The 11,593-nt window shown below is 40.6% G+C and overlaps 1 protein-coding gene across 2 annotated transcripts; it reads right to left on the bottom strand.

Annotated features, from left to right (window-relative positions):
- Nucleotides 1–1,274: 1,274 nt before the first annotated feature.
- mre11a (MRE11 homolog A, double strand break repair nuclease) lies at nt 1,275–10,616 on the bottom strand. Of its 2 annotated transcripts, none has more exons than XM_012868060.3 (20): nt 10,591–10,616; nt 9,527–9,604; nt 8,653–8,785; nt 8,370–8,530; nt 8,197–8,284; nt 7,950–8,091; nt 7,745–7,859; nt 6,322–6,507; nt 6,069–6,240; nt 5,899–5,979; nt 5,696–5,825; nt 5,374–5,474; nt 5,119–5,289; nt 4,969–5,028; nt 4,729–4,897; nt 2,703–2,789; nt 2,545–2,606; nt 2,092–2,153; nt 1,866–1,965; nt 1,275–1,659 (listed from the first exon to the last, which is right to left on the bottom strand). In XM_012868060.3, the coding sequence occupies exons 2-20, from the start codon at nt 9,544–9,546 to the stop codon at nt 1,618–1,620; spliced, it is 2,082 nt and encodes a 693-aa protein (XP_012723514.2). In that variant the 5' UTR covers nt 9,547–9,604; nt 10,591–10,616; the 3' UTR covers nt 1,275–1,617. The 2 variants fall into 2 exon arrangements, with proteins under 2 accessions (XP_012723514.2, XP_012723515.2); XM_012868061.3 differs by having other exon boundaries at nt 10,562–10,605.
- Nucleotides 10,617–11,593: the final 977 nt, after the last annotated feature.

The raw sequence follows: 11,593 nt of genomic DNA, 5'->3' as shown, positions 1-11,593 counted from the left end.
GGGAAAAAATGTCAGCACCGGTGATATGTCAAGAACATGCTGCTTTATGTTCTTGTGGAATATTTCTAGACTTTGAACACCCTATAAGAAGTACGTTTTCATTATGATCCATGTCTCATGACCCTGAGTGACAGTTAGATGAATCAAGATCTTTTTGACCCGGTTCTTTCTCGACAGACCAGAGCAGTCTCCCACATTAGTGTTCATGCTGCCGCCAGTCGTCCCGCTCCAACTTATAAAACATCATTATATGAAAACAATACATCTAAGGCTATACAAACATATGTGGGTAAGTGGTTAAATGCAGTTGATTATTAAAGGATGTTAGGATATCAACGAGGTCAAGTGGAACGAGCTGTTTATCCCAGAACTGCATGGCACACTTAGATAGCACCGACCCAAAAGATTGGCACATATCTATCAGATACCACCCCGGAGGTGACACAGTTTCTCTGCTGATGTCACAGTTTGGATGTGTACCGCCCTTGCATGGGTGTGTTCCTAGATCCCTATATAATGTTTGTGTGATGAGCAATCGTGGCTTTTTGTCGATCAAGAGCCCATCAGCACTGGTGTGACTGTAACTGTTTCTCTGTCTTTACGTAGATAAAATATAACTAAAAGTATACTTGTCTGTTTTATGCGTCCTACATTCAAGGTAATAATTAAGTGGGGGTTGCCTGACTGGGTAAAAAGAGCTGGGTCCACCGAGGGTGTTTCACCGTAGACAGGGTACGGTAAAAACAGCAACAAGGAGCAATAAATATGTACTGTAAAATCAACCTAAATCATTCTCATTTGTCACCTAGAATGGAAGTAACATTCCCTGCAAACAATCGGTTCTCTCCATCAACAATGTCTTAGTCATGCTTTTCTCCTTTCAAGCCTAGAGGTACGGTCCAGAAGGACTTAGGTGCCATGGGTGGCCTGTGTTTACTTCCTGGGTCCTGAGCCAAACACATGAAAGTTCCCATGGTTCCCAACACAGAGCACAGCTTTGTGTTTTATTTTGGCAAAGGAGCAGCAGCCTGCAGACATGGAAGTCAGTAAGAGAAGCAGACCAGAAACAGAACAAAATACAACATTATACTTCCACCCTGTGTAGGTAAAAAAATCTGTGAAGTTGGCCGGTCTCAGTGAAAAGCAATGTTTGTGTTGTTCTGGTTTTAACCACTAGGTGTCACTATTACTTAGTGTTCCTTTAAGGCTATGTATAAACCGCAAGTAAGGAAATTAAAACCTGGAGAGTGGATATAAATGTCATGGACAGATGCTTGTGATTACATATGACAAATCTTTATTTTCAGATGGTTTTAAGAAAGGACTGATGAAAACCAAAAACAAATTTACAACAGCAAGAACCCTAACAAGAGTGAAAGGCAAACAAGAAGGTGCAAACTTAGCATTTTCTAACATCCTCAGCTCTGCCACTTCAAACTCTGCAATTAGGAAACTAACGCACTGGATTGTTTTACCCCATGCAGCTTTGGCTGATGAATTCAATTAATCATTATCATTTAAGAATGCTGAAAAACACTTCTAAAGTCCTGCAGAAGAAAATCGCGGGATGACATACAACATTTTCTTGAAACGACACCACAATAATGAAGCACATGGTTATCGTCTTGAACGACTGCTGTTGCCTTTAAATGGGTTGTCCTGCACCAAGAGGGAAAGAGGGACAAAAAGAAAAGATTAGTTTACTGAAAAAAATACAACAGGAAGATATGGCTGTTCTCTGAATATTAAAAACTGGCAGTATAGTTTTTTTAGGAGGTCTAAAAGCTTTAAGTGTCTGGGAATATATACCACTCAACATCATCTCAACCATTTTTTTCACCACAATTTCCCATCTCTCTTCATACCTCCTCATCACTATCGTCAAAAGCAACTCCTCTGGATGTCTGGCTCTGGCTCTGGCTCTGAGAACTGTGCCTGGCGAAGGATGATGAGGACAATGATGGTCTGTGTTTGGCAAGAACAAAATCCAGTTAAAATGCTATTTAGAAGCACCAGGGAGGAGCAAAAAAGAATCAATGCATCCATGTGGCTTTTCTCTCCTATAAAACCAAACGTTAGCTTTACACAAACCTTGGAGGCGGCCTGGTAGCTTTCCTTACAGGTATCTCTTCATCCGAGTCATCTATGATCACCTAAAGGTGGTGAGAGAGCAGGAAGAGGAATGCAGTATTGTGTTTTACGCTTATCAAGGCGGCAGAAGGTAGCTCCATCTGACATCTGTCTGAATATTTATGGCTTATCAACTGTTTAAACACCTTAAAGTCTGTAGTTTTTAAGCAGGTTTTCTGTTATAACTTCACATTTCAAGCTCTTATATTTATATTTTTCTTTGATTTCTACTGTGAAGCCAGGATTTTCATCTTAAATGATCAAGACATAATCTATTAAACTAAAGAGCAACATGTTAAATTCGTAAAGTTGGTGGAGTTGAGGCATGAGCAACTAAAGGATATTTTAAAACCACTGAAGTTGCTAAAAAGAGCAATAATATCAATAAACAATGCAGTTTATTCATCAATTCACCTCATCAGCTGCAGAAGAAGTGGATCCTCCAAGATGAGATCTTTGGGATGAAGCCTGAAAAACTGAGTAACGGGAAGACATAAAAGACACGTAGAAACTATTGGGAACATTTCCGTGGATTCTCTGTTATTCTTGATCAAAAGAAGAGTAAGCTATACCCTGCATTATGCTTCTGCTTTGAGATGCCGGTGCTGATCTCTGGGAACGACCACGACCAGCTGGCTTTGCTTCTGGTGCCGCAGCACCTGGATGGACACAAAGAGCGGTGGAATGAGGGGGATGGGATTATGAGCTGTGGACCAATACTGGACTGGGATAATACGACAGCTACATTGATCCGCCAAACTCACAGATCAAAAACGTTTCAGTCAAAATATCAGCACCATAAAATAAGGTGGCAGGTTCTAAACAAGTTCAGTAAAAACTATCAGGCTCATCTTCCTGCTGGACTACAGTGCTGTCTTATTTATTTTACCATTTTATAGCATGTTTCCCGGCCCTAAGCTCTGAATTCACCTCCCCGATCAACCCAGGCCTTAACTGTAGCGGGAACAACGCACAGAGAGCACATTTACAAAACTCTAGTTGGTTTGCATATTCAAATGCAGACACCAGGAACTGGGTCGAATGATGAAGTTCGCTGAAAACAGCAGAAATGTCTCCACCCATAAAGAAAAAACAGTACGTTGAACTGAACACCATATATGTGATATCACTGTTACGATAACTGTGTTTAAAACTAAATGTGTCCCACATTTACACCTTTGACAGAATAGCGACAGCCATTTATCTCACAGTCATAAGTATAATGTATTTAGAGACATTAACAATATAAGCAAAAGTCTAAGACAAAGTGAGTACACTCGCTTTCAGGTGATAAAGATCACATCTAGTGGTAAAAAATTATAGATGCGGTATAAAAGTGAGAATGAAATTGTATTTTTAGTTTCAATAGTTAAGCTTAATAAATAAAATGTAAGAACTGGTAAAGGATTAGTCCGAATATTTTTGTCTCTTGTTTTGTGAAGATTTCAAAACATCTATTGACATAAATATCTTAAATACCAACTTTGTTTCTTCACAGGAATTGTTTTTTTTTTTTTCATGATTTTGCTTAATTTAGATGTGTTTAAGTTGTGTTTTATATGGGCTGCAAAGTGGCGCAGTGGGTAGCGCACCAGCAACCCCGCGACCCCATGAGGGATTAAGCGGTTTGGAAAATGGATGGATGGATGGATGGATAGATGTGTTTCAAACACAAATCTAATTGCAAACTGTGTGATAAAACTGTTTAAACGTTCAGAAATGTTAACTCCATTTTCGGTGTGAGTGTATTTTCCAGGGTTGTTACTAATCAAATGTCTATGTCTGTTGTGTCTACCTGTATATATTGTTTGTGTGCTTCAGGGGCCGGTGTCTTTCTCAAAAAAGAAATTCACCGCATTGACAATGAAACATTATTGATAGATCTTGATCAACTGATTTTTTTAATTGTTAAATTAATTATTACATTTCCTCTGAAAAAGTTACTTTATTCTAATGTATTTTCTTTCAATAAACATTGATTGCATACTGCAACATAAAATCCTAAACCAAGATATTATGACATAAATTATAAAAATTAACTAAACAAAGCCCTCATAATTTACTGATAAAAAGAAAAATAACTGAAAATGAAAAATGTTGAGACTGAATTATAAAGGATCAAATACAGGCCTCAGCTCAGCAGCCAGAAAGCAACTCCAATGGAAAAGGAAAAGTACAAGTTATCTATATAACTTTATAATAACTATATTTGTGTTATTAATAATTTAAAATTGAATGCTTACAATATGTAAACACTTAAATGCTCCTAAAAACATAATAAAGCAAAGTTGATATGGTTAGCTACACATAGTCTGCACTTTAACACACACAGGCACATTGATAATCACCTAAACATTTCCAGAAGTCCTTTTTTTTATAGAAAAACTGAAAAGACAACCAGTAATCTAGAGGAAAAGATTTCTGCCATTTTAAAAAAAAAAAAAAAGCGAAAATCTTTATAAATACAAACCGACTAAACGTTTTGAGGACGATAGATTATCAGAGAGGAAAACTTTCGTCACTTCAACAAGTCGTTGCAGCTCTGGAGTATTAAATCAAGCTCCAGTCCCGTTATTTCCATTTATGTGGGACTCTCACCTCTGCCCCTGCCCCGACCCCCTCGCCCTCTGCCTCCTCGTCCTCTGCCCCGCGTTGGAGCAGGGAGGGTCCCCGGACCCTCGTCAGAGTCCAGGGTGACATCGTCAGGCTCATCTGATAGGTCGGGATCACCGCGCTCCAACCGGTGAGCTCTGGCTCTGTTGATAGCCTGAGAAACAAACACGCATCAAACGCAGGCTCTTCACGTCACCCGGGAGTTTTGCCCACATTCCTCCTTACTTCTTTGATGTCATTCTCTTCTTCGGTCGTGTTCTTCTTGGAGTCTCTGAATTTCTGAATCTGAAAAATAACATCCCGACATCCGCCGTTAGGAATGCCGCACAACATCGAGGTTAGCTCAACTCTGTGACGCCCGTCGCGCTGCCTCGCCTCCGCATCGATGTCTTGCTCTGTGGTCACCGCCCTGCTCTGCAGATGCCGCTGCGTCTTCTCCAGCTGGTAGCTGATGAGCTCCTGGATGGCGTCCTTCTCGTCTTTGTCCACGAACTCCTGGATGGCTTTCCCCATGCCCTGCTCGGTCAGCAGGGACAGCTGCACTTTCTGCGAAGACCCAGATGATGCAGCACGGGTAAAATTGGAATCCCGGCAGACGGCGTCAGCGTTTGATCCGAGCGTTTAACACACCTGCTCAGCTGCTTCGAAGTACTGTTTAACCAGGTCCTCCACTCTCAGGCCCTCAACTGCGCCTGGTTTCACTAGTTTGCGGTAGTCAACGTTGAACTCTTCTAAAATATATACAAAACATGGGAGGAAAAAAAAAAAAACACGTGAGGATGTTTTACCAAAGAGTCCGCTAAAGGTAAAAAGCTAAATTGCTCAATTTCAAGTTTATTTCTTACTGAATTATATTTATTTAATTGAGTATACGGTTTCAGTCAGAGCAAACACTCATCGTGTTATTAATTGTAAACTTTTAAGTCTATAATTAATAATGCCAGAGTCCGACCTTTGATGTCCTCCTTTTGCTCGCGCTTTCTGAGGAAGTGAATTATGTCTTTTGGGTTGGCCACACGGTCCACGAACTTCTGACTGAAGCGAGAGACGTTGAACGTTTCAAAACCTCCGCTGTAGTCCACCTAGCGACGAGAACAAAGGGATATAATTTGAAGACAAGGCCCAACGTAAAGGCGAGTGCGGGACTCAGCTCACCCTCAGTCGGATTAAAGGCTTCTCTGGAGTGAGCGGACAGCCGAGTCTTTCCCTCTCGGCTTCTTCTAACATTTCTGAGACCTACAAAACGACAAGATTGACATGGACAAATCAGATTGAAAGTGAAGGCCAAAACTAAAGCAGCACATTTTAGTAGGGGCTATTGTTACCTTTGCATAGCACAGGTTCTCCACCTTCTTTGTGACCTGAGGGGTATCAGGTGTGAAGAGATCCTCATAGTCAGCTAGCACGACATCCTGAATGAAGAACTGCCGGACCGTCTTTAAGGGGATCTTCTGCAGGTTCATCTTACGACCTTTCACTCTGAGCAATCCGATATGCCTAGAGGGACGCAAAAGCAGAGGCTTAAAAGCTGCAACTGCTCGCAACACGATCAGAATTTTGCGCGTTGTGAGCGTTTACTTCTTGGCAGCCTCTCCGGGCGACAGCGACGTGGCTACGGAGCTCCCTGGCTGCGTCACGTAGAAAAGCTGCTGCTCATTCCTAGTAGGAGCTATCAAACACTCGTGTTCGTGGCCCCACACCACCAGGTCGATAAAATCGTCCAGGAACTGCTCGGGAATGTAGTTTGTGGGACCGTGTTTACTCCTAAACGGGAGATAAAAAGAATAATTTGGGATAAAAAAAATATATTTTGAAGATAATACAACAAAGGAGTTACAGAACATATTTTTGCTATTTTCTTTGTTTAAATAGTTTGACTGTACCATGAGTATTGTACCCCCCATATGCTACGAAATTTAAATGCAACACCTAGCATGAACCCTCTTTACTCTGATACAAATAAACAACATCCAGGGCATCACATTGTCATTCTCTAAGACAGCAGACAGGGCAGATACAAAGTTGTGGAGACATCTAAAGCAGGGTTAGGGTATAAAACAATCTCCTAAGCGTTGGACGTCTGACGAGGCGCTGTTCAAGCCAGAATGGAAAGCGTATGGTGCGGCCTCAAACCTATCACGATATGAACCTAAACTGACAGGCCTGGCAAAGAGACCACAAATAAGATGAGCAGCCAAATGGCCCATAGTAAGTAACACATGGTAACACAGCTAAGGTGGGACTATCAGGTATTAAGACAACCAGGGGTTGTGCAAACCACAAATCTGGCCCTCATGTAGGAGTAGCAAGAAGGAAGCAGCTGTAGAAGGAAGGCCGCATGTATTTGCAGGAAGGTGCTTTGGTTAAAGGGGGTCAAAATGTAACCTTTTAGCCTATGTGTAAAATGTTATGTATGAGGGAAAACCAACAGCTGCTCAGACTTGATGGGAGGATGGATGGAGCTCAGAACAGGGCAATCATTGGGGAAAACCTGTCAGAAGCTACAAAAGACCTAGGACTGGGGCACAGGTTCGCCTTCCAGCGAAACAAAAACTCTAAACGTACAGCCAGAGACACAAAGAAATAGCTTAGATCAGAGGTGTCCAAACATTTCGGCACAGGGACCGAAATTGTGAAGTCAAAGTAATAGACGACCAAAAATTGAATAATAATAAAAAAAAGTTACATATTCTTTTAAAAACAGGATTTGGGTCAGTATTTCTTTGAAAACATTTGCAATATTGAATTTAAATAAAGTAATTCAAAGCAAAATTGAAGGCATCAAAGTCTGCATTTAAGTAAAAGTCAGTGGAAAGAAGTGGTCCTATTTAATATGAAATTAAAGAGAATGTGATATGTTAAAAGTTGGACGCTTTGTGTTGTACCTAACATTTTTAAATGTTAAATTTGAGTTTGTCTGTAATAATTTTGCCCTGTTTAAAAAAAAATTAAATAGGGCAAAATTATTTAAGCCTGATCTCATTCAAGTCTGGTCACGCACCTGTTCTGGTGGATTGCAAAGAGGTTAAACCAGTCGTCTTGATCTTCTTTGGGTCGAAGCATGGTAACCTGGTTGTTGACAAACATCCTGTACAGGCGCTCGTCCGGGATAGAACCTTAACAAACATTCAGGCAAAAGCTGTGTAAAAAATGGCTAACGCCACGTCATAACTCAACACATGGGGACCGACGGGAAACAAACTTACCGAGACCGTACAGGGCCAGCTTGGTGCTGCCTTTCTGCAAGAGGATTGGACTAATCTCTATCCTCTCCACGGAGTGCGAGTGCCCAAAGTGATTGACCAGACCAGAGGCACTCAGCAGGTCCAGCGCGCACAAACCTTCCGCCTTGAAATAAAGACATTTTAATGCTAAACAAAATGAAATATTCACCCATTCGGGATCCTCGTGCGCTTCGTACACTCATTGTTTTTCCAAGCAGAAGAAACTAACCCCAGTTGGGTCATCGTGGTTGCCGTGGATACTGAACACCGGGATGGAAATGTTCAGGTTTTCATCCTGATAGTTCACCCAGGGGAACCTGCAACGCACGCATTCAAGTCACTCGGTGCATAATACAGCCCTGATCACAAACACCCGCGGGAGGAGCGGAGGAGAAAACTGACTGGGTTGTGTTGAAGTTAACCGCCTGGTCACTGAGGATGTTGAAGGTTACAGGTGAGTCGCCCATGCAGTACTTCCTCAACATAGTGATGCAGCTGTGGAGGCATCGTCTCGACGGTTTGTTCTCGTGAAACAAATCCCCACCCAGCAGGATTAAATCAACCTACAAAAAGATTTATGTAAAAACAAATCAGGCAGGTGAGCGGCACGGTTGAATCGTTCAGACAAAATAAGAGGTAGATATCGGGGTATCTACCAGGTAGAACCCTGGTGCCACGCACGCACCTGATTTTTTTTGGCACATTCCAGGATTTCATTGAGCGTGTTGAAGGAGTCGTTGCCCCGAATAGCATCCTTCTCAAGGTATCCAAGATGAATATCTGTTGAAATCAGGATCTTGAATGTATCCTCATCATCCCTAGAAAAGCAGAGCGAAGTGTAATGAAAACACGGCTCAGATCCTTGATCCTTCACTGTGTAAAACGGTAGCTTTTACTATTATTAGCTTTAATTACAAACACAAACAGATGGGTCAATAAGAGGGATTGCTTAAAAGTTGAACAACACAGTGAAAACGACACCGTCCACTTTTGCTACATACTCATTCAGGAGGAGGTATTGATTTTACCTTTATCAACTGAAATAAAATTAACTTCAGTGCACTGTTTAAAAACCAGTCAAACTGGAACTTATGTCATTAACTTGGAACCTCTCTGTATTCACACACACACACACACACACACACACACACACATACACACACAAACACATATACTGGATTGTTCTTTTATGTTAAGGGCCTTGAAATGGCATGTGTTATAAATTGGGTTCATATAAATGAATGAAATATGCATTTCAGCCGCTTCGTCTGATACCAATAAATAAAATCCAGTGCAAAGAGGTTTTACAAGAGCGCTTCCCTGAATTAACAGTATAACAAAGACCTGGGATGACATCACACAGATCAGTGGTAAAGTTGAGGAGAAGTCATCTAAACAGAGCACTGTTCAACCCATCATCTGAAAATCCTAACCTAACAGGACATGGCAGTCCACCTAAACTGAAACACTAGTCCCTCTATGAAATATAGCGTTGTGGCATCATGCTGAAGTGTTTTTCAGCAGGGATGGAGAAACTGGGGTCAGAATGGAAAACTTACAGGGTGTTGTCTGAAGACATGACGACACAAGAGGCGGCGGGATCAGTTCAAATGCTGGCAGATCAACAAATGGTTTCCCTTAGAGCAGAAAAAGACTTAGACTTAGACAACTTTATTTGTTATCCTGCGGGCACAGAGTGCGTACAGAACGAAATTTCGTTTTCATACAGCTTGGAAAATCACAGTAAAATGCAGTGAATCTCAATAAATAAATAAAAAGACAACACAGAACAAGTTGATTTTAGACATGCTAAGAGGTTCTCAAAATATCCAGTTGTATGTGAGCATAGAGCGTCTTATAACCCCCTTCTTCCCAAGTATTTCAGATATAATTCAACTTTATGAATTATATCTCAAATACTTGGGATACTTCATTTAACAATGTTTATTAAGAGCCACCACGTTGCTTTGACTAATCCCTCAACTTCCTCCAACTTTTTAGCTAAATTTGTGTTTAAATGTTACAAGGTTATTACCAGTTCTACAAAATATATTATAATCTTTTACTCTAGTGCTCATGGTGTTTGACTATTTAAGACACAGTGATCGAGCTGCCATGCTGTCAAGGCTACTCACAGCATTACAGCCTCAATGTGTTATGCCATTTGCATTTTATTTTATTTTTGTAAGAAATAATGTAATCATCAAATAACAAGATTAGCTGCCAAATTTAACACAATAGTTTCGAAATACTTAACTCATGAACAATCATTGTGTTCACTAAAGTACGGTTTTCTTTATATAAAACAATAATTACTGGTAATAATAGCTCTAGTTTCTAAATGGCAGCTATTCGGTGTTGTACCGACTGGAATCGTGCTTAACTAATGTGGCAGCTATAGCTAACTAACGTGGAACTGAAGGGTAGTCTAGCGTGAGGATGATAAAGTTAGCAGCGCTGGACAATGCTCCCGTACAATGCCACATCTTTATCTGCCTACACACTAGCTGTGGCTAATATTTAATATGCATGTGTGGAGTTGGTTTAATGAGCACCAAAAACATCCCAAACAGATGAAACATTAGTCCACCCACCTCCCGTGAAGTCTCTGCTCAACACTTACCCGAGAAGTCCCGGCAACTCTTGCAAAAAACGTCATTACCCCGCCCCCTTACGTTGAGCATGGTTATTGTAGTTTTTAGGGTAAGAGATAACTGCCTCGAGCTACGACAAACTGCGAGTCGGAGGACTACATTTCCGCAAAGCTAGCGGGGAGCGTTTGGTTTATTGAAGTAGGAGCACCGGTCAAATTGAGAATGGCGTTTCTTCTGAAACGCATAAAAAACAATAATGCAGTTTGAATGCGACACACAAATATTTAAACTTCAACATTAATGCCAATAAGGGGTCCATGTTTTTATTAGACCAACTTTTCTGCATTGCAAATATAATTTATAGGGATGAAAGTGGTTTTAAATTCTTGTCGGTACTACTGCTAACTTAAATTGTATTTTTTTAACACAGTATATGATTCACTAAAATTGCAAATATTTGCTCTCATTATTTGTTATTGTTTTTGCATGTCCCAAAGGCATGGCAAGGCAGGTTTATTTATAAAGCACTTTTCAGTAACAACGATTCAAAGTGCTTTACATGAACAAAAGGAAGAAAAAGGAAGAAAAAAGCATTTCAGAATAAAGAAAACATTACAGGGGTGGAAAGCACATCGTAGTGAAATAGTAACAGCAGACCAAGATATAAGACAATTGGACTTCGACATTAACATTTACAGACAACTCTGAACAAAGGTAGAACTTGGATTAGCACTGCCTAAAAATGGCAGGATTAATCACTGTAAATAAGACACAGCGAGGAAGGAGAAAGTACCTTCTCTATTTATGTGAACATCTTTAAATTCAAAGAAGAACAAAAAATAATCAGAACCAATTTCTCCTATAATATCACTCAGAGCCACACGCACGGCAGAGGAACTTCTATGGGTCTTTCCAATATACCATGGCATCCTATCAAAGTTATCATCCATCAGACACACCAAATCACTTTTGTTTTTTGTTTTCAAGAATGGAGAACTGCTTTTTTATTTATTTTTTTAATACTGAGTCCCA

Source organism: Fundulus heteroclitus, chromosome 18, assembly GCF_011125445.2.
Source record: "Fundulus heteroclitus isolate FHET01 chromosome 18, MU-UCD_Fhet_4.1, whole genome shotgun sequence".
In the NCBI taxonomy this organism is placed as follows: domain Eukaryota; kingdom Metazoa; phylum Chordata; class Actinopteri; order Cyprinodontiformes; family Fundulidae; genus Fundulus; species Fundulus heteroclitus.
The sequence above is the reverse complement of the archived record's forward strand: the minus strand, read 5'-3'. Positions and strand labels throughout refer to the sequence as shown.

Excerpts from the sequence above, each read along its gene's own strand:
- mre11a (XM_012868060.3), bottom strand. The coding sequence starts at position 9,546 with ATGTCTTCAGACAACACCCT. Across the intron at positions 5,826-5,898 it reads AGCCTTTAATCCGACTGAGG|GTGGACTACAGCGGAGGTTT; the intron begins GTGAGCTGAGTC and ends TCTCGTCGCTAG. Across the intron at positions 5,290-5,373 it reads ACTTCGAAGCAGCTGAGCAG|AAAGTGCAGCTGTCCCTGCT; the intron begins GTGTGTTAAACG and ends GGGTCTTCGCAG.